Here is a 24,018-nt window from a genome sequence, read left to right on the forward strand (position 1 = left end):
CAAAATCATATAGCAATACCTCCGGGTTGACAGTTGCCCCAGAGCTCGGGAGCCAGGGTTTTAAGTTATGCCCCAGGGGCATATCAGGGTTGTTTTGAAAAGTTGGTCACATAAATTTTGGAGGAAACTCATTTGATTGGAAATTGAAATTTTTTAGTTCCCTTTTCAAGAATCAAAAGTGATCGGAGTGTTAATAGCCCCCCTTGCTCTCTTTTGCCCGAATGCATCCGATCGAACTTATGAGTTCAAAATAGTCCAAAGATCATATAACAAGTCCTTTGGGGTTGATACTACCCCCTCTAAGCCCGGCATAAGAGTTTTAAGTTATGTCTCAGGGTTATATCGGGTTCTTATGGAAGGGCTGGTGGTCTAAACTTCGGAGGAGGCTTATTTGATTAGTAATTGAAAGTTCTAGTTCCTTTTTAAGAGTCAAAAGTTATCGGAGGGTACCTAGCCTCCCCTCCCCTAACCCTATTTTCCCCGAAGTCATTCGGTTGAAATTTTGCATAACCCTCTTATTCAATATAGTCATAAGATCATACAACAATGCCTCCAGGGTTGACACAACCCTCCAGACTTCGGGGGCAAGTGTTTTAAGTCATGCCTCGTGGTATTTAAGGTTCTTACAGAAGTAACCTTTTTGCAAAATTTAAGATAGCAATTTTGTTCAAAATAGTCCAAGGGCCATATAAAAATTCCTCTAGGGTTGACATAACCAATATCTTGGGGGCAAGGTTTGTAAGTTATATCCTGGAGCATATAAGGTTCTTATGGAAGAGGAAGTCGTATAAACTTTAAAGGAGGATTATTTAATTAAAATTTGGAAATTCTAGTTCTATTTTAAGATTCGAAAGTGATCAGAGGGCAACCAGCACCTACCCCTTACAGCCTGTGGATGATCCAATCAAAATCTTCAGACGATTGCAAAATATTTTCCATATTACTATAAATAGTTCATTAGCACAGGCCAGCTAGATATATAAATTTCGCTTTTTACAGATGTTTCCACAAATTTTGATTTATGAATAAATAAAACTGGATGAAAAGGGTTTTCTTCCCTTTTTTGTTTCTTCAATGGCGGGTGGAGGGGGTTAAACAAGGTTGTGGTTAGTCAAACCCATAGCATTTGCAGTATATAATTAAACCCGGTAATTAATTTTTTCAGAGAAAAATATTCCTTGGTATAATATTACAGATTAATTTGATATAATGTTTCAGTAGTAAAATTGGGAGACCAGGATATAGAAATTAACTTAAGTTTTTCCGAAATTCTACTGTTTAAACCTACAATAAAGGCATAGCAATGAAGTCATGAATGAGATAAGTTTTTAATTACTATATTTGTTCTATAATATGGCGTTGATCTCATGCATTAGTTATTCCTTCAATGTTTTCTTAAGGAATTGCTATAGGTCAATATCCTACATTCTCTGTTGATGAATTCATTTTAAATACTGTTTTTTCTTTTTGTTTAAATACTTTCTTTATCAGATGATCATTTATTTATGTACCAAAATTTTGGAATAGCCGCCTTGTGCAAAACAGTCAAAATGCCAAATAACTATGCCTCTGAGAATAACAAAAAAAACCGCTGCCCCAGGGGCAAGTGTTGTACGTTACATATTTTTCCCATTGTTTATATATAAGGTTGGTTACTGATAAAAGTGGGTATGTTTGATCCTGAGTCTCTAGAATACTAAAGGTATTAAGGTAAAACTGTTGCAGAATGTTTAGAGGGTTTCATTTATACACCAGAGACATCAAAAACTAGATAAATATTTATTATATTTACCAAAATAAGAAACTTTGGCGCGGACAGAAATTGATAAAAAAAAATACATAAACAAAGTTTATCAAAGAAAAGTAAAGAGCTATATTAAACTTAAAAGCAGCAGAAATAAGTTTTTATAATAATACAATTCAACACGTAACTAATAAATCATAATGGTGTATTTCAGTTCTTAAGTGTAAGACGTGAAAAGTTGTAGAAATATTCATTTTATAAACCAATAAAAAAACTTTCTTAATAAAAACGAACAGAAATAAATTAAAAAAAACTTTCTATAAAAAGAAGTTTATCAATGAAAGGTCAAGAGCTTTATTGATTCAAGACCACCAGAAATATATTCCTATTAAAACAACCAGAAATTACTATTAAAGGATAAATTCAACTCAAAACGAAAAGAAATTAAAATTAAGGATAATAACAAACAAAAATATAACAGCTGCAAATATAAATGAATAAATAAATCTTAAATAGCTTCAATATTTCATTATTTTTTTCCAAGAGGCTTTTCATATGAAAGCGGTGGTCGTACAAACTTATGAGGGGGGTCATTCTGTTGGAAATTGGAAGATCTAGTGCACATTTTAAGAACCAAAATTGATAGGGGGCAACTAGCCCCCACCCCCCACTCACAGCGTCTTTTCCCCAAATGAATTTGATCAAAATTTTGAGATAGCCATTATGTTCAAAATCCACTGAAGATTAAACATTTATACGCCCTAGACTGACAAAAAAAAACCTACAACCCCCAGGGCATGAGCTGTAAGTTATGCAAGTTATCCATTCTTATTATCTTTTATGGAGGGTCAGCTCTTATAGACTTTGAAGAAGGCTCGTTCGATCGAAAATTGAAGGTTATAGCTGCCTTTTTCAAAGTCAAGAGTGATTTGACGGCAACCAGGCCCCCACGCCCTTTTTTCCCAAATACTTCCATTAAAATTTTGAGATAACCATTTTGGTCAAATAGTCGGGTTTGATATCTCCTCCCCCCCTATCCCTCAGGGCAATGGCTATATGTAATGCAAGTGGCCCACCGGTAACATATAAAGTTTTTATTGAAGGGGTGGTCAAACCAACTTTGGAGAAGGCTCATTCGACTGAAAATTGGAACTTCCAGTGCCTTTTTTAACATTCCTAGGTAGTTGGAGGGTAGCCAGACCACCCCCCCCCTCTGCGATCTTTCTTACCCAAATACATCAGATCAAAATTTTGAACGAGCCACTTTGTTCATAACAGTCCAAAATTCAAATAACTATAACTTGAAAATCCCAAGTACCCACCGGGGCTAGGAGTACTGTTATATTAATGCTTGGTATCAGGCCAATAGGTAATCCATACAAGTGGGCCCATAAGTAATCCATACAACCGGGATATCATTCCAAGCGGTCATTACTGTGTCAATGAAAGGAAGTGGACAGTACTCCCACCATAAAAGCGGTCAAGGAATTTTATTTTTCATTATATTGGTGTTTTATTTTATGTTTTATTGTTTGGATGTATGGATGTTTTAGTTTATGGATTTTTATTGTTAAATGGTTTATGTTTTATTTGATGTTTTATTGTATGGAAGTCTGATTGTTATTAAAGGGATGGTTTTGATATATGGTTGATTATGCGAGTTACTTTATGATTGATTATACGTATTGTTATATGGTTGATGTTTTAGTTAATTTTTTTTTGTATGGATGTTTTATTGTTTACTGTATTGGTGTTTTATTGCATGGATGTTTTATGTTTATGGATTTTTATTGTTCATTGTATTGGTTTTATATTTGATGTTTTATCGTATGGAAGTCTGATTGTTATTGCAGGGATGGTTTTGATGTATGGCTGAATATGTTTGTTACATTATGATTGATTATACGCATTGTTAAATGGCGGGTGTTTTATTTAATGTTTTTTTATATGGATGTTTTATTGTATGGATATATGGATCTTTATTTTAATAGTTTTTTTGTTGATGAGTTTTAATTGTACTCTAACGATGATATATTTTCTTTTCCAACGATATGATTTTTTACAGTCTAAGCCTATTCTCATTGAGTTCATGAAATTTGTGTTTGATGTAGGAATCGTACGTGAAACCAGTGATTTCCTAAGGTAAAAGAACGACACGTTACTTGTCAGAACCAACAAGCCATTGAACGTATTATGATTTTAGAAATACATCCAATGTTTTGTTTCCAGGACATTAGCCAACAGATGTTAAGCGTCACAATATCGTAACAAGTTATTTGCACATTCGATTTATCAATTGTATTTTTGGTAAGTGTTAACAGTGATCTGTTTCGGGGCATTTTTATGGCATCATCGTGAGAATGTGGATACCACGATGATTTGAGATGCATGCCAGAAAGACAATTTCTTCTAATGCTTAGGCCCCAAGTCTTCCCCCTACCCCTATACCCCTCCCTCCCTCAAACCCTCCCCTCCAGCCCTCCCACACCCTCCACCCCCTCCCTCCCTCCTTTTATCCTCCCCACCCAATTTTTTTAACATGGTGTTTTTTTCAACTTTTTTTTACATCTCTTAGAATGACATGAAACATACTTAAAACATAAGAAACTCACAGCTAATATTTTCCAAATTCAAAATGAAAATGGTATAGAAATGTTTGTCGTGACTTTTACTGTTAGAAAAATATTGTTTGTAGTAGCACTTTTTTGGACTAAATTTTTTTTTTGGACTTCGAAATTATTCAATTTTTTTATCGACATCATTTGTCGGATAAATCGGAAAAAATTGACAAAATCTATGTGTTAGAATGAATAAATTCTTTATCAACATCTTTCGTCGGATACGTCAGAGAAAATTGACAAAAACCAAGTATCAGATAAAACAACTTTTTTTATTTTTTTTGGATTTCGAAATTATTCAACTTTTTTTTTATTGACATCATTTGTCGGATAAATCGGATAAAATTGACAAAGTCTATGTATTAGAATGAATAAATTCTTTATCAACATCTTTCGTCGGATACGTCGGAGAAAATCGACAAAATCCAAGTATCAGATAAAATAAATTTTTATCAACATCTTTTGTTGGATACGTCGGAGAATATTGACAAAATCTAAGTATCAGATTAAATAAATTCTTTATCAGCATCTTTTGTCAGATATGTTGGATAACATTGTCAAAATCTAAGTATTAGAGTGAATAAATTCTTTATCAACTTCTTTTGTTGGATACATCGGATAACATTCAGAAAATCTAAGTATCAGAGTCGATAAATTCATTATCATCCTCATTTCTCAGATACATTGGATAAAATTGACAAAATCTAAGTGTCGGAGTGAATAATTTTTTTTTATCAACATCTTTTGTCAGATACATCGAATAAAATTGATAAAATCTAAGTATCAGAACGAATAGATTCTTTGTCAACATCCTTTGCCGGATATGTCGGTTGATATTATCAAAACCTAACTATCAAAGTGACCAAATTTTGATTCAATATATATTGTAAGTTTTATCAGTATCATTTGACAGATACATTTGATAGTTTCAGAATCAATAAATTCACAATCATTGTATCTCATCAGATATGATTTATAAAATAGAGGAAATCTTGGCATCTGAGTGAATAGAAATCCTTTATCAGATTCTTTTGACAGATACGTTTGATAGCCCTGATCAAATCTAAGTATCATAGTGAATAAATTCTATATCAACTTCTTTGTCGGATACATAAGATAACATTCACAATATCTAAGTATCAGAGTGAATAAATTCTTTATCAACATGATTTGTCAAACATTATTGATAAAATTGAGAAAATCTAGGCATCAGAGTGAATAAATTCTTTATCAATGCCCTTTGACACATACGTTTAAAAAAACTGACCAAATCTAAGTGTCAGAGTGAATAAATTCAAATCCAGTTCTTTGTCAGATACATCAGATAAAATTTATAAAATCTAAGTATTATGGTTACCAAATTCTCTACAAACATGTTCTATCAGATAAGTTTGAGAACATTGAGGGTATTAAAGGACCAGCGTGACTAAATTCTTTAACGATAAGTATTGATAGATATGTTTGACTACTCTGAAATTATTTAATTACCACATTAAACAAATTCCTTATTAACTTTCTTTATTGATATCATTACTCGGGTACGTCGGATAACATTGGCAAAATCTATGTATTAGAATGAATAAATTCTTTATCGCCATCCGTTGTTGGATTTGTCATCATGAAAAAATTGTAAGTAAGTAAGAAACTCTTTCTTGAATTCACCTCTTGGATACACAATACAGAAATGTCGAGACTAAAACAAATACAACTATACAGATTCACACATGCAAACCGACAAAGACAAGTGCTGGGATAAGCAAACATCCGCCCAGACACATAGGCAAAGAGAGTGAAAGAGACAAAAACAAATAAAACTATATAGATTCAATCATACAAACCGACAAAGACAGACAGTTGAACAAGTAGACACCCACCCAGACACACTGGTTTAGAGAGCGAGAGAGACAACACATATAAATATATAGATTCAGACACACATAGCGACAAAGACGGGCACTGAGAAAACCAAGCACATACCCAGATTCACAAGCAAAGAGAGTGAGAGAGTCAAAAAAACGCATATAAATAAATAGATTTTGACATACAAACCGACAAAGACAGGCACTGGGGGAAGCAAACATCCGACCAGACACATAGGCAAAGAGAGTGAGAGAGATAAAAACACATGCAAATATTTAGATTTTGACATACAAACCAACAAATACTGACTCTGAGAGAAGCAAACGAATTCCCAGATTCATAAGCAAAGAGAGTGAGAGAGTCAAAAAACGCATTCAAACATACAGATTTAGACATACAAACCGACAAAGACAGGCACTGGAAGAAGCAAACATCCGCCCAGACACATAGGCAAAGAGAGTGAGAGGGATAAAAACACATGGAAATATATAGATTTTCACATGCAAACCAACAAAGACAGGCACTGGGAGTAGCAAACATCCGCCCAGACACATAGGCAAGGAGAGTGAGAGAGATAAAAACACATGCAAATATATGGATTTTGACATGCAAACCAACAAAGACTGGCATTGATATAAGCAAACACCCGCCTAGAAACACAAGCGAAGGAAGTGAGAGACAAAAACATACATATATATTTTCAGACATACAAACCGACAAAGACAGGCACTGAGATAATTAAACACCCGCCCAGACACATAGGCAAAGAGAGTGAGAGAGACAAAAGAGAGTGAGAGAGATAAAAACACATGCAATTATATATATTCTGACATACAAAACAACCAAGACAGGCATTGAGATAAGCAAACAACCACACAGACACACAAGCAAAGAGAGCGAGAGAGACAAAAACACTTACAGTTACACAGATCAGACATACAAAACAACCAAGGCGAGCACTGGTATAAGCAAACAACCGCCAAGACACATAGGCAAATAGAGTAAGAAAGACAAAAAAAACTATATAGATAGAGACATACAAACCGACACAGACCGACACTGGGAGAAGCAAACATCCGCCCAGACACATATTTAAAGAGAGTGAGAGAGAGACAAAAAAACATACAAACACATAGACTAAGACATACAAACCAACAAAGACAGATACTGTGACACGCAAACATCCGCCCACATACAGGTAACGAGAGTGAGATTATAGATTCAGACGTAAAAACCGACAAAGACAGGCTCTGAGAGAAGCAAACACCCACCCAGATTCACGAGAAAAGAGAGTGAGAGACTCAAAAACGCATACAAATACATAGATCCAGACATACAAATTGACAAAGACAGGTAGAGAGTGAGAGAGACAAAACACATACAAATATATAGATTCAGACATACATACCGACAAAAACAGACACTGGGAGAAGCAAACATTCGCCCAGACACATAGACAAAGAGAGTGAGAGAGATAAAAACACATGCAAATATATAGATTCGGACATACAAACCGACAAAGACTGACACTGAGAGAAGCAAACACATACCCAGATTCACAAGCAAAGAGAGTGAGAGAGTCAAAAAACGCATACAAATATACAGATTTAGACATACAAACCGACAAAGACAGGCACTGAGAGAAGCAAACATCCGCCCAGACACATAGGCAAAGAGAGTGAGAGAGAGAAGAAAACAAATGCAAATATATAGATTTTGACACACAAACAAGCAAAACTCTGAAAGAATCAAAAACAAACCCAGATTCACAAGCAAAGAGAATCAGAGAGTAAAAAACCCATACAAATATATAGATACAGACATACAGACTGACAAAGACTGGCACTGGGAGAAGCGAACATCCGCCCAGATACAACGGTAAAGAGAGTGAGAGAGATAAAAAACACATATAAATATGTAGATTCAGACATACAAACCAACAAAGACAGGCATTGAGATAACCAAACACCCGCCCAGACATATAAGCAAAGGATGTGAGAGAGACAATAACGCATACGAATATATACATTCAGACATACAAACCCACAAAGACAAAAAGTTGGGTTAATTTGGGGTTCACTTAAAGTGGCGCGCCACTCTAAGTTAACCTAAATTAACCCACTTTTTTCATGGCTAGTTATTTGATGTATCCGACAAAGAAGTTGATATAGGATTTATTCACTATGATACTTGGACTTGGTCAGTGTCATCAAACGTATCTGTCAAAAGACTTTGATAAAGGATTTATTCACTCTGATGCCTAGATTTTCTCAATTTTATAAATCATATCTGATAAGAGACAATGATAAAGAATTTATTAACTCTGAAACTATCAAACGTATCTGTCAAATGATATTGATAAATCTTACAATAGATGTTGATACAGAATTTGGTCACTCTGACACTTTAGATAATGTTAAAAGGATTTTGATAAAGCATCTATTCGTTCTGGTACTTATATTTTATCAATTTTATCCGATGTATCTGACAAAGCATGTTGATAAATAAAATTATTCACTCTTACATTTAGATTTTGTCAACTTTATCCAATGTATTTGAAAAATTAGGATGCTACTGAATCTATTGGCTCTGATACTTAGATTTTGTGAACGTTATTTTATGTATGCAAGAATAGAAGTTGATAAAGAATTTTTTCACTCTGATGCTTAGATTTTGGCAATCTTATCAAACATATCTGACTAAAGATGCTGATAAGGAATTTATTCAATCTGATGTTTAGATTTTTTCAATCGTATCCGACGTATCCAACAAAAGATGCTGATAAAGAATTTATTCATTGTAATACATAGATTTTGTCAATGTTATCCGACGTATCTGACAAATGATGTCGATAAAGAATTTAATAACTCTGATGCTTAGATTTTAACAATTGTATCTGACATATCTGACAAGGGATGCTGATAACGAATTTATATAATCTGATGCTTAGATTTTGTAAATTTTATCCGACGTATATGAAAAAAGATGTTGACAAAGAATTTATTTATTCTAATACCTGGATTTTTTCAATGTTATCCAACGTATCCAACAAATGATGTTGATAAAAAAAATTTAATTATTTTGAAGTTCAAAAAAAAAATTTTGTCCAAAAAAATTGCTACTACAAACAATATTTTTCTAATAGTAAAAGTCACGACTATCATTTCTATATCATTCTCATTTTGAATTTTGAAAATATTAAATGTGATTTTTATATGTTTTAAGTATGTTTCATGTCATTCTAAGAGATGTAAAAAAAGTTGAAAAAATACCATGTTAAAAAAAAGTTGGGGTGGGGGGTGGGTAAAAGGAGAGAGTGAGGGGGTGGAGGGTGGGGGAGGGCTGGAGGGGGAGGGTTTGACGGAGGGAGGGGTATAGGGATAGGGGGAGGACTTGGGGCCCAAGCCTCAAAAGAAATTTTCTGTTCGGTATGCATCTCAAATCATCGTGGTATGCATATTCTCACGATGATACCATAAAAATCCCCTAAACAGGTCACTGTTAACGCTTACCAAAAATCCAATTGATAAATCGAATGTGCAAATAACTTGTTACGATATTGTGACACTTAACATATGTTGGCTAATGTCCAGGAAACAAAACATTGGATGTATTTATAAAATTATAACATGTTCAATGGTTTGTTGGTTCAAATGAGTAACGTGTCGTTCTTTTACCTTAGAAAATCACTGGTCTCACATTCGATTCCTACATCAAACACAAATTTCATTAAATCAAAGGGAATTTTCTTAGAATGTAAAAAATCATATCGTTGGAAAAGAAAATGTATCCTCATTAGAGCACAATAAAAAAACATCAACAAAAAAACTTTTAAAATAAAAATCCATATATCCATACAATTGAAATTTCATATAAAAAAAATTTAAATAAAACACCAACCATGTAACAATACGTATGATCAATCATAAAGTAACACACATATCCAACCATACATTAAAACCATCCCTGCAATAACAATCAGACTTCCATACGCTAAAATATCAAATATAACACTAGTAAAATGAACAATACTAATACATAAATATAAAACATATATACAATCAAACAGCAATACAGTAAACAGTAAAACATCCATACAAAAAAATACATTAAATACGAACCATATAACAATACTTATAATCAATCATAAAGTAACACACATAATCAACCATATATCAAAACCATCCCTGTAATAACAATCAGACTTCCATACGATAAAACATCAAATAAAATACAAACAATTTAACAATAAAAATTCATAAACATAAAACATCCATACATCCGAATAATAAAACATAAAATAAAACACCAATATAATGAACAATAAAAATCTTTTCCCGCTTGTATGGTGGGAGTACTGTCCGCTTCCTTTCATTGACACAGTAATGACCGCTTGGAATGATATCCCGGTTGTATGGATTACTTATGGGCCCGCTTGCATGGATTACCTATGGGACCGCTTGTATGGATTCCCTGTGGGCCCGCTACCAAGCATTAATATAACACTACTGCTAAGGCTGTATTTAATGCAAGTTGCCCATTATTAACATAAAAATTTTTTTTTGGAAGGGGTGGTCGTATTAACTTTGGAAGGGGCTCAGTCGATAGGAAATTGAAACTTCCAGCTCTGTTTTAAGAGTCAAAAGTGATCAAAGGGCAGCCAGCCCCTCCCCCCTCCCATTTTCCCAAAAGGTATCCGGTCAAAATTTTTAGATAGCAAATTTGTTCAAAATAGCCCAAAGGTGAAAGAATTATGCTTCCTGGGTTGAACCCTCCCTCCTCTCCACGGTAAGGGCTGTGAATTATGCAACTTGCTTATTGTTCCTTTAATACTTCGTTTACTTTGATAATTGGATTTTATGATTTACGGGGCAAACTTAATTTACGAGGCAAAGGCTGTAAGTTCTGCAAGTTGCGTATTGTAAATTTGATACTCTGTTTGTTTTGATACTTTCTTTAGTTTGATACTTCGTAACTTCGATAAATTAGTATTTCACAGCCTATCTAATATATATCCATGAAAATAGTGCATCTAACATATATCGATGAAAATAATGCAAATAAATCAATTGGTGATATTTCCCTAAGCTTGTTGGATTATAGAAAACTAACGCTTTATTGAAAACACAAAAGCCAAGTATGAAAAACAAGAATATTGTTTTCAAACAGTTCGTGGTAACGAACTGTAAGTAGGGAGCGACCCGGCTCAATAGTAACCAAAACTCTGAAAAACAAAATTTTGATACCAATAGATACCTCAAAAGAGTCAAATTTAATTTTGATTTAAAATATATAAGTTTCATCAAGCTTAATTCTACCCATCAAAAGTTACGTGCCTGAGAAAATTTGCCTGATTTTTGAAAAAAGGTGGAAACACCCCCAAAAAATTATAGAACATTATTGAAAATCACACCATCAGATTAAGCGTATCGAGAACCCTACTGTAGAAGTTTCAAGCTCCTATCTGCAAAAATGTAGAATTTTGTATTTTTTGCCAGAAGAAAGATCACGGATGTGTGTTTATTTAATTTTTTCCAGGGGTGATCGTATCGACCCAGTAGTCCTAGAATATCGTGGGAGGGCTCGTTCGAACGGAAATTAAAAGTTCTAGTGATAAAAAAAATGGAGGGCAACTAGGCACCCTATCACGCTCATTTTTTTCCCAAAGTCACCCGATCAAAATTTTGAAATAGCCGTTTTGTTCAGCATGGTAGAAAATATAATAACTATATCTTTGAGGAGAACTTAATCCCCCAAAGTCTCTGGGGGGAGGGCTGAAAGTTATGAGTATTGATTATATAGTATTGATTATTGGGAAGTATACAGACATTTTCAGGGGGATTTTTTCTGATAGTGGGGGGGGGAGTCGGGGGTTATGTGGGAGGATCTTTCAATGGAGGAAATTTTCATGGGGGAAGAGACAGTGCTATGAAGGGGGCACCGGATTTCCCAGCATTATTTAAAAAACGATCAGAAATTAAATAAAAATAAAGTTTTTCAACTGAAAGTAAGGTTCAACATCAAAACTTAAAACGAACAGAAATTCTCAAGCATATGATTGGGGTCGCTCTTCAGTCAATACCTCGCTCTTTAAGCCAAAGATTTTTTTTAGTACTTTCATAAGAGCTATTTATTCTAATTAACGGCCTTTGTGATTAAGGGGTCATTTTTAAAGAATTGGAACAAAATTCGAACTTCAGCGTAAAGAGCAAGGTATTGACTAGGAGGCGAACTCCCTAATACGTATTTAAAATACGTATTTAAAATATATGAATATAGAAGTTCGTAACGTAAGTTAATTCGTAGGTTACGTATATTTATTACTAATAAAAACCTTCATAAATAAAATTAAACAACTTTCGAGAAAGCCATTTAACCAAATTAAAGTAAAATTAATATGCAAATTTTGTTTTAATTATTGATCTGTGGTGAGCCAAAATCGAAACCTGCAATAATTCAAAAACCTTCAAAATTAAATAAAAAAAAACAAGTTTTTTTTAACTGAAAGTAAGGAGCGACATTAAAACTTAAAACGAACAGAAATTATTCCGTATATAAAAGGGGCTGTCCCCTCCTTAATGTCTCGCTCTTTATGCTAAAGTTCGACTCTTTCTCACAACTCTATTTTTTAAAACAGTAAAAAACTTTAGCGTAAAGAGCGAGACGTTGAGGAGAGGACAGTCCCTTTCATATACGGAATAATTTCTGTTCGTTTTAAGTTTTAATGTCGCTCCTTACTTCCAGTTAGAAAAAACTTGTTTTTTTTTATTTAATACTAGTTAAGAGTGAGTACGTAGCCTCACAACAGCGAACTAATCTATTACGCTTTTCATAGTCTTAATTGAGTAGTAATATCAGTAGCTTTCAGTATACAATTAAAATTATCTTAAAAGCTTAAGCATAAGAAAATAATATTTTGATAAGTTAAAAGTCGCTAAACAGCATACAAAAATAATGGATTGATATATCAGAGAAGTTCTTGGTCTCACCAAGTATAACTCGAAATTAAGAAAAAATAAAATATAATATGAACTCTGGAAATCCTGTTATTTCTCTCTATACAACGGAGATTTTCAAATTATGATACAAATTCTAAAGGGATTCTGTAGTCCTAATGCTATCAAGATTGCTTCACTTCTAACTTTTCTACAAAATAATCATGGAATGTCCTTTTCAGATCCAAAACGACAGTCAATCATCGGACTGAGCTCATTGTGCTGAAGAGTTGCCAAATTAGACGAAAAAAAAACAAACAAACAAAACAAAGCAACAATCCTAAAATGCTTTATTTTTAAACTGCTATAAGTGTCCTTAAATAGTTTGCTTTTCCTATACCAAAACTCCTATATTGTTTCGTGTTTTCAGTAAAGTGCTAGTTTTCTGCAATCTTACAAACTTAGGGAAATATCAACAGTTGGTTTATTTGCAGTATTTTTATTGATTATGTTAGATAGGTTGTGAAGTAATACTTTTTGTTCGTTTCAAGTTTCAACTTTGCTCTTTGTTTCCCTCGGAAAACTTTGTCTTTTTCAGATTAAAGTACCCAAGGACACAAAAGATTCGGTTCCACAACGGGAAGGACGCGCAAGTAAGAATAGGTTGTTAGAGGGCGGTCATCTTCAAAGATGAGGCATTAGAAACTTGTTAAAATTAGTTTACCTTCTTTTTAGTGGTGTTCCGTCGCATAAAGGCATGGAAAGCGTCAAATAGGTATACTTTACTACTAAGTAGGTTAAACCAGATTATATTGCAAGTTTTATTCCGTCCATTGTTTCAAAACTCCAATAATTTACTGTTACTAGCTATTTCTGTTCGTGAGCAAGGGGCGAGATACTAGTGTCAATTTGCTAACATTTTAATTGCTTCAGATACATTTAAGGATATTTTACACATATACATTTAACAGTCAACAAGCTGCGAAGTTAGTATAATATCTTTCAATCTCCTCCTCGGCTTCTTGACCAAAGTGTTGCCCCTGCAACACTTTGGTTGGTATAGCCAACAAGAGTTGCTGTGACACTTCAAGTTGCCTAGGCAACGCAAATTTAGTTTTAATTAGATTTAAGGCAAGTTTGTGGTTGTTTTTGACGCTCAAAAATCGCTTCTACAAAACCAACGACAATGAATTTTTTAAGGGATTTTTTTAGATTAAGATGCCGGCTGCTAAACATCAAAAGTCCATTATCAGGAACTTATTACAGGTGAAAAAATTTGAATATTTATCTCTTTTATGGTTAGTTCTTTGGAAATAAGGTTTCTATCTTATAAGGATAAAATAACCGCGCTTGTAAAAAGCTTGTATATTTCCATATTGGCTTCCTCGATTCTCTTTTAGACAGAAAAAACGCTAAACTGAATATGAAATTCCTCCCTAGAAATAGATAGGTTTTCCAATCCAACTGACTTGCTTTTTTCCCCATCGAATTTTCCCATGTTTCTGAATGGAACATAAACGATATTAAGGACATGTAAATTTATAAAAAGGTAGGATAGACTATTCAGTTCAAAAGCGATTGATAGAATTTTCCTATGTTTACTTCAGATAAGTTTTTTGAAATAACTCAACAGCTATGTCACTTTTTTTTATATTAATTCCAATTGGTCTTATTATCTTTTTGGTTATCATCTAAAATTCATATTGAACTACTTACATGGGTAATCGACCCACACATTTTTAAAAAAGGGCAAGGCTGCAAAACAACTTCTAAGATGTTGAGAGGGTTGTGTTTGGGAACCTTTTTTTGGTTAAAAGAAACTATCGTTCTTTTGTTAACTATTACAAAACTTTTACTTTTTCTCTTATTTTATAGCGGAAAGGCAGTAAACTATCGGAATAATACTTTTTGTGAGTGTCTCTGCCTTTTTGGATTGACAATGTGTCAATGAAAGACCGAATAGTTTGGCGAGCTAATAGGGGTAGATAGTAAATAACTAAGTTTTATTGCGCTGAAAGCTCTAGGACCATGGCAATGCAAAACAAAACAAAATCCACTTTAAGTAATTGACATTACTTATACCTAACATAAACATTTTGTAACATAAACGAAGGAAAACACAAATCACAAAAATCTACTACTATGCGCCATTACCAACCCGAGAAATCCTCCTAAATTTTTAACACTTGTAAAACATTCATTCCTTGCTTGACCGCAGACAAGGGTAAAAGTTCATACCAGTTTTAGTATTGCATTATGGGAAATACGACCTAAAACTTCTATTGTTCCACTGGGGCATGTATTTTTTATTGCATTTTTGAAGCCATCTTTCATGGCACAAAGATGTGTCTCATTTAACAGAATAATTATTGCCTATAACATAGCAAGTACATTTTTTTGGAAGTGCAAAGCCTTATCAGGGAAGATTCGGTCTTTATTCTTCAAATCAGTACAACTTTGACAAAAGCAAAAAAGAAACCGACAATGTGTTCTGAACTTCTACATAGAAATATAATTGCTTACTACTTAAGTTTCACCGTTTCTGAAACATTAAAGATCCTGAGCAAGTATCACTTCTTTTTCAGATAACAGTGCTTTCACTTGATATTGGACCTCATACACAAGATGGTTGTTTACAAGGTAAATTATCAATTTGGGAGCCTTCATTGCAACAAAAGCCATCTGGTGGGTGGTGCGGGGGAACAATTAGTGAATACAACCCGCTCGAGTTCTATAGCAGGACATCAACTGTATCGATCGCATTACTTTCACTGCCATCTAGTGTTGAAGATAAACAACAACTACTGCACATGAAATATAGATTAATCAGTGGTAACTTAACAACTCGATTAAAACAGAAAGTGAAGGAAGTTGTTAGTGATGATCCCCAGGATTCATGCTTAGAAGATAACATTGAGAGCGTTCGACTCCAGTCGCGTTCACAGTAGGTTAACTTTCTTATACTAATAAGTCAACTTGACTTTGCTCTTGCTAGTTGTGATAGTTTAATGAACCTTTGAGTAAAAACTATATGAAATACAGAAATAGAAAAACTTCGGGCTATTTAATTGTTGAATTATATTTCGATTTCTCTGAAATTGCCCTAAGCCAGTTAAAAGTCACTTGATAAATGATCATTTGTATGTGCAACATATATGTCAGATTCGAACCGTTGAAATGCAAATTCAATTTAGTGTGATGAGCCAGTTATCACAACTATCCTCTAATTTCTCGACCTATACTGTACTTCTATAGTGCTAGCAGTTTTAGTAGAAACTCCTGGTACATTTAAGAACAAACTTACTTAACATCAAAATCTAATCTATATCCATAAATTAATGTCATACAAGCGCCTTATTTTAAGATTGTTATAATAATAGTTCCTAGAAAATTGGAAAGGCTATTAGGAAAACGAAGCCTCTTTGAAGGTGGGACTGTTTGACCTTTAATTTCCAAAAAAGACGAAGGGCATTCATGTGAGCTATTCAGAATGTTGAGAGTAGTGTGAAAAAAAAAAAATCAAAACACGTTATGTGCACACGGATTGTTAAACGAGCGTAACTCTGAAACTACTGAGTACGTTAATTTGGAACTTCTAGGAAATGTTAAGGGAGATGATCAATGGACAAAAAAGGCAATATTTCTTTGTTACAACCACTACTGTTACAACTACCTTACTACTACTGCAACCACTATTACCACTAAAACTACTACTTCTTTAGCGAGTACTACCAAGGTTGAGGAAAGTGAAATGAACATTTGAGGAAACGTTGAGGGTAAAGTTCAACTAAGTCAAAACATATTATGTGCATACTGATTGCTTATACAGGTATATCAGCAATATTTTAGGAACGGCTTACCGTATCGAGGTGAAACTTGGAGATGCATCAGGAGTGAGATGTTCAACTACCAAAAGGCAAAATGTTCCTGCTGCTACTGCTATTAATACTGCTGATACTACTATTTCTACTACTACTTATACAACACGAATAATTCTACTACTGCTCCTACTCCCCTCCCCCATACGATCCCCCCTCCTCCTCTTCTTTGCAACTTGTTTAAAAATTGTAAATTGTAATACTATAAATAATAAATGTTACATGATGATATCCAAAAAAAAAACACCTTGATTGGCCCCTGGTCCTGATTGTCAGATACATTGTATCAGGCCCGAAACTAGGGCCTCAAGACCCTAGTTTTTAGTAAAATATACCTTTTTGTTCCTTATTGAAGTCCCCTTCAGCTCTTTTCTTCTGTTTCCCTTTTTCTTAAGATCCTTCACGTCTTGGGGGGGGGCTGCTAGTTAAGACAAGTGTTGAAAGTTGGACAGCTAAGCAGCTAGACAATGAATAATCCTGGAAGCTCAAGCGGCTAAATTGCATCCAGGGATATATTGTAGCTTCAGTTTCAACCAATTTAAGCTGTGGGGCTATAAAGGTAATCCTATGGCAGCTTTTCTCTTGTGAATATTCGCAAAATTTTTTGTCTTGAGTTCAAATTTTGTGCTGTTATCACACAATACAACATTAAGTTTCTTACTATATACAAGTGCCTATATTTTATCTAATTTCCTAGGATATAGGTTTTGGGAGTTAACTACTGTCTTTGTTTTGGGAGAGTTGCTTCACCAATGTCATTATGAGATATCAGAGGCAACGCTATAGCATTGCCTATAGTAAAGTCCATACGACTAAAATGTTTTATTATATTTTTTTTTTCAAGAGACACTTCATATGGATGGGGTCGTCATTAAAACTTCAAAGTGGCTTGATCTGATTTGAAATCGAGGTTCTAGTGTCCTTTTTAAGATACAAAAGTGATCGGAGGGCAACTGGCCCCCCACGCTCTTTTTTCCCCCAATATATCCGATAAAAATTTTAAGGTAGCCATTTTGGTAAAACAGTTCAAACATCATATAACAAAAACTCCGGCGTTAACACAAGCCCTCAGGGCCCGGGGGGAGGCGTTGTAAGTTATACCCTGGGGGCAAATATGGTTCTTATAGAAGGGATGCTCGTAAAAACTTCAGAGAGGGGTCATTTGATTGGAAATTAAAAGCTCTAGTTCACTTTTTTAGAGTCAAACGAGATCGGAGGGCCACTATCCCCCCCCCTTACGCTGTTTTATTCCCCAATTGCGTCAGATAATAATTTTGAGACAGTAATTTTGTTAAAAAATAGTTCAGACGTCAGATAAAAAAGCTCTGATGTCGACTCAACCCCCCAGAGCCTGGGGAAGGCGTTGTAACTTATGCCCTGGGGGCAAATAAGGTTCTTATGGAAGGGATGCTCGTATAAAATTCAAAGAGGGCTCATTTAGTTTGACATTGAAAGTTCTAGTTCACTTTTTATAAGTCAGAAATGACCAGAGGGCAGTTAGCTCCTCCCTCCTTTTCCCCAAATAAATCAGATAAAAATTTTGAGATTGAAAATTTGCTAAAAATAGTTCAAAATTCAGATAACAAAAACTCCGGTGTTGACACAGCCCTTCAGGGACGGGGCGCAGGCGTTGTAAGTAATACCCTGGAGGCATATATGGTTCTTATGGAAGGAATGGTCGAAAAGACATCAGAGAGGGCTCATTTGATTGGAAATTGAAAGTTGTAGTCCACTTTTTAAGAATCAAAAGTGATCCGAGGGCAGCTAGACCCCCCCCCCCCCACCACGCACGTTTTTCTCCAAATGCATCAGAAAAAAATTTTGAGTTAACTATTTTGTTAAAAATAGTTAAAGGGTCATATAACAATTTTTTTTTGTCGACACAACCCCCAGGGCCTGGGGGCAGGGGTCTATGCCCTGGGGGTATATGTGGCTCTTATGGAAGGGATACCCGTATAAACTTCAGCGAGGGCTCATTTGTTTGGAAAGTGAAAGTTCTAGTTCACTCTTTAAGCGTCAAAGGAGATCGGAGGACAACTAGCCCCTCCCATTCCAAAACCTTTTTCTCCAAATACAACAAATACAAATTTTGAGATATCCATTTGATTAATAACAGTTAGGTAACAAAAACTCTGGTGTCGACACAATCCCCCAGGGCCAGGGGGCAGGCGTTGTAAATTATTCCCTGGGGGCATATATGGTTCTAAATATGGTTATGGGGGCATATATGGCCATATATGGTTTAAGAGTCAAAAGAGATCGAAGGGCAACTAGCCCCCCCCCATGCTCTTTTTCCCCAAATGTATCACATAAAAATTTGAGAGCTATTTTGGTAAAAATAGTTGGAAGGTCAGATAAAAAAACTCTAATATCGACACAACCCCCAAGCCCCTGGGGCAGACGGTGTAGGTTATGCCTGGGGGTATGTATGGCTCTTATGGAAGGAATTCTTGTAAAAACCTCAGAAAGGGCTCATTTAATTGCCAATTGAAAGTTCTTGTTCAGTTTTATAAGTCAAAAGTGATCGGAGGGCAGCTAGACCACTCCCACCCTTTTTTCCCAAGTGCACCAGATAAAATTTTGAGATAAAAATGTTGTTAAAAATAGTGCAAAGTTCAGAGAACAAAAATTCCGGTGTCAAAACAGCCCCCCCCCCAGAGCCCGGGGGTAGAAATTGTAAGTTATGTCCTGGGCGTATATATGGTTCTCACGGAAGGGATGCTCGCAAAAACTTCACAGAGGGCTCATTTGATAGGAAATTGAAAGTCATAGTTCACTTTTTAAGAGTCAAAAGTGACTCTCCCCCCACGTCTTTTTCTCCCCAAATGCATCAGATAAGATTTTGAGATAACCATTTTGTTAAAAATAGTTCAAGGGTCAGATAACAAAATTTCCTGTGTCGACACAACCCCCCAGGGCCCAGGGGCTGGCGTTGTAAACTATGGCCTGAGGATATATGTGGCTCTTATGGAAGGAATGCTCGAATGAATTTCAGAGAGGGCTCATTTGTTTGGAAAGTGAAAGTTCTAGTTCACTTTTTAAGAGTAAAAAAAATCGGAGACTGACTAGCCCCCCTCCTCCACACCCTCTTTCCCCAAGTGTATCAAATACAAATTTAGAGATTTAGCCATTTTGTTAAAAATAGTTAACAGGTTAGATAACAAAAATTATGGTGTCGACACAACCCCCCAGGGCTCGGGGGCAGGCGTCATAAGTTATGCCCAGGGGGCATATATCGTTCTAATGGAAGTGATGACAATATGTACTTCAGAGAGGACTAATTCGTTTGGAAAGTGAAAGTTCTTGTTCACTTTTTAAGACTCAAAAGAGATCGGAGGGCAACAAGACCCCCTACCACACGCCATTTTCCCCAAATGCATCAGATAAAATTTTGAGAGTTATTTTGTAAAAAAATAGTTAAAAGTCGGATAACAAAAACTATGGCGTCGACACAACCCCCTAGGGCCTTGGGCAGTCGTTGTAAGTGGTGCCCTGGGAACATAAACGGCTCTTATGGAAGGGATTCTCGTATAAACTTCAGAAAGGGCTCATTTGATTTGAAATTGAAAGATCTAGTTCACTTTTTAAAAATAAAAACTGATTGGGGGCAGCTAATCCTCTCCCCGACCTTTTTTCCCCAAATGCATCAGATAAAAATTTTGAGATAGAAATTTTGTTAAAATAGTTCAAGTCAGATAACAAAACTCCGGTGTCGACACAGCCCCCAGGGCCCGGGGCTGGGGTTTTAAGTTATGCCCTGGGGTCATATATGGTTCTTATAGAAGGGATGCTGGTATAAGATTCAAGAGAGCCCATTTGATTGGAAATTGAAAGTTGTAGTTCACTTTTTATGAGTCAAAAGTTACCGGAGGGCTGCTAGCCTCCCCCCCCACGCCAATTTTCCCCAAAATGCATCGGATAAAGCTTTGAGATAGCCATCTTGCTAAAAATACTTCAAGGGTCAGATAAAAATTTCTTGTATCGACAAAATCCCCCAGGTTCCGTGGGCAGGTGTTGTATGTATGCTGTGGGGGTAAATATGGTGCTTATGGAAGGGATGCTCGTATCAATTTCAGAGAGGGTCCATTTGTTTGGAAAGTGAAAGTTATTGTTCACTTATTAAGAGTCAAAAAAGATCGGAGGGCAACTAGCCCCCCCACGCTCTTTTTCCCCAGTTACATTAGTGAGGGCATATATGGTTCTTATGGAAGGGATACTCCTATAAACTTTAGGGAGGGCTCATTTGATTGGAAATTGAAAGTTCCAGTTCAATTTTGAAGAGTCAAAAGAGATCCAAGGGCAACTAGACACCCCCCCCCAACTTACTTTTTGAGTTAGCTATTTAAAATTTTGAGTTAGCTATTTTGTTTAAAATCGTCTAAATGTTAAACACCTGGGGAATGTTAAGCACCCAAGCCCTGGGGGAAAGGGCTGTAGGTTATACTAACAGCCCATCGTTAACATCTAAAGCTTCTATGTAAAGCGTGGTCGTACAAACTGTGGAGGAAGTTCATTCGACCGGAAATCCAAATTAATTGTGCCCCTTTTAGGAATCGAAAGTGATAAAAAAGTAACCAGCCCCCCCCCCCACCTTGTGCCTTTTTTCCTCAAATTTATCTTATAAATATTTTGAAATGGCCATTTTGTTCAAAATAGTCCAAAATTCAAATTACTGTTACTTAGGGGTTGAGAAATCCTCCATAGCCCCGGGGCAAGGATTTTAACTCATGTAAACTACCATTTATTAGAATAAAAGGTTTTTGTGGAAGGGCTGGTCGCATTAACTTTGGAGGGGAATCATTAGATTAGAAATTGAAACTTCTAATTCTTTTTTTGAGTCAAAAGTGATCAAAAAGCAACTAGCCCACGCCCCACTTTTTCAAGGGGCATCCGGTCAAAATTTTGAAATTGCCATTTTGTTCAAAAAATTCAAAGGCCAAATAACTATGCTTCCGGGGTTGAAACCCCCGACCCAAACCCCGGGGAGATGGCTCTGAGCTACGGAATTTCCGTATTGTTACTTTGACACATTGTTGTTTACTTCAATACTTGGATTTAATTATTTACGTACCACCTTCGATTTCAAGTTTAAGGGCTGTAAGCTGTGCAAGTTTCTTATTGTTACTATAATACCTTGTTTACTTTGATGCTTTGTTTACTTTATTGTTCTTTACTTTCATATTGTTACTTGATACTAGTGTTGATACTTTGATGAACATTTGGTGTTGAAAAAAAAGATTGATTTTGAAATAAGGAATTTTTAAAAACTTGAAACTTTTTGCAATCAAAAACGAACAAAAATTAATTAAAAAACATCTTTCCGAAAGAGAAGTTTTTCAGAGAAAAGCAAAGGCCATTTTAAACTTAAGATCAGAAGATACAAATACCTGTTAAAATTCGAACTCAAAACGACCGGAAATTACTATTAAAGAATAAATGAAACAGTAGTATCCCGTCAAGTTATTCAAGGACACCCATAGTAGAAGCTTCAAGGACGCCCCGGATTTCAAGCACATGCCCTCCCTTTTCCCATGCACATACCCTATCAAAACTCCCAGAACAGCCCTATCCCTTTTCCTACGACAACCCTCTGACGTCCCAACACCCTATCAAAATTTCTATGACAGCCCTGGCAAGATTCCCACCCCTGGCAGAATTCTTGTGAGAGCCCTGGCAAGATTCCCGTGACAGCCTTGTTTCTAGCTGGCAAGATTCCCAGGGAAGCCCTCTGACGTCACGCCAGCCACAGGAAAAATAGCATTGAATTTCTACGGCAGGCCTCTGACGTCACGACAGCCAAAGGGAAATAGTATTGAATTTTAAAGACACGCCCTACCTTTTTCAATAGGATTTCTACGGCATACCCTCTGACGTCACGGCAGCCAAAATAGCATTAGATTCCTACAACAGCCCTCTGACGTCACAACACCCCTATCCAAATTTCTATGACTTCCCCGGAAAGATTACCACCCCTTGCAAGATTCCGAGAACACACCTGTTTCTAGCTGGCAAGATTCCTACGGGAGCCCTGTTTTTAGGCAAGATTCCACTGAGAGCCCCTGACAAGAGTCCCAATATTTCTCCTGGCAACAGCCATTGTTTTTCTATTACAGTGTCCAAGTGTTTGCATATGATTAATCGGAGTGTGGTCGGGATAATGCACAAGTTGGTTGATGGTTATGATTGTTGGTTGTTGGTTATGTTTGATGGTTATGTGGTTTGATGGATATGATTGCTGGATGTAGTTGTTGGTTATGTTGCTTATGATTTATGTTTGTTGTTTATGTTGGTTATGATTTATGTTTGTTGGTTATGTGGGTTATGTTTGTTGTTTGTTGGTTATGTTGGTTATGTTTGTTGATTGTTGGTTATGTTGGTTATGTTTCTGGATGGTTGTTGCTTTGAATATATTTGAAAACAAATGCGGTTTCTACTGGAGCCTTGTTTCTATCCAAATTCCAAGTCTAGACGCTTGTACGAAATCATGTCCAAACATCCCAGGAGGCAATAGCCATTACAACCAGATACATGGAGCTACCAAACCCTCAAGCCGTCACACCTACGCAAGACTCCCAAGACACCCCCCTCTGGACTTCATTCATGTCACAGGACTTAACCCGTTTCTAACAGTCAGGTGGGACATGCATGATACAATTTTAGTTAACCCTGCGTCAGGAACCCATGGGGGAAAACCCGCTTATAATTTAACGACAGCTCACACCTTACGTAATGCTTGTGCATCAATGTCACATAATATCCTTTATGACATTTTATATTTTCGCCCGAAATATTCAACGTTTTTTTTTTTTCATTAACTTAATGGCAGTACACACTTTATGTAAAGTAACGTAATAATTACGCAACCATCGCTGCCAAATAATACCTTTTTTGACATTTTTCGATCGAAACCCTCAACGCATTTTTCCTCCTTATGACTTTTTATTTTTTTCGCCTGAAAAGCTCATCACATTTTTTTTTCGTTC

General features: G+C 35.7%; 1 protein-coding gene across 1 annotated transcript in view; it reads left to right on the plus strand.

The window, feature by feature from the left end:
• Positions 1-24,018, plus strand: part of LOC148956602 (uncharacterized) — a 124,370-nt gene that overhangs the window by 80,878 nt on the left and 19,474 nt on the right. Inside the window, exon 4 of the mRNA XM_089091373.1 lies at positions 15,743-16,101. Coding sequence (XP_088947499.1) covers positions 15,743-16,101 — 359 coding nt within the window. The remainder of the gene's footprint in view (positions 1-15,742; positions 16,102-24,018) is intronic.

This window comes from Artemia sp. Qi Xiang Cuo, chromosome 1, assembly GCF_049724085.1.
Source record: "Artemia sp. Qi Xiang Cuo chromosome 1, ASM4972408v1, whole genome shotgun sequence".
Taxonomy (NCBI): Eukaryota; Metazoa; Arthropoda; class Branchiopoda; order Anostraca; family Artemiidae; genus Artemia; species Artemia sp. Qi Xiang Cuo.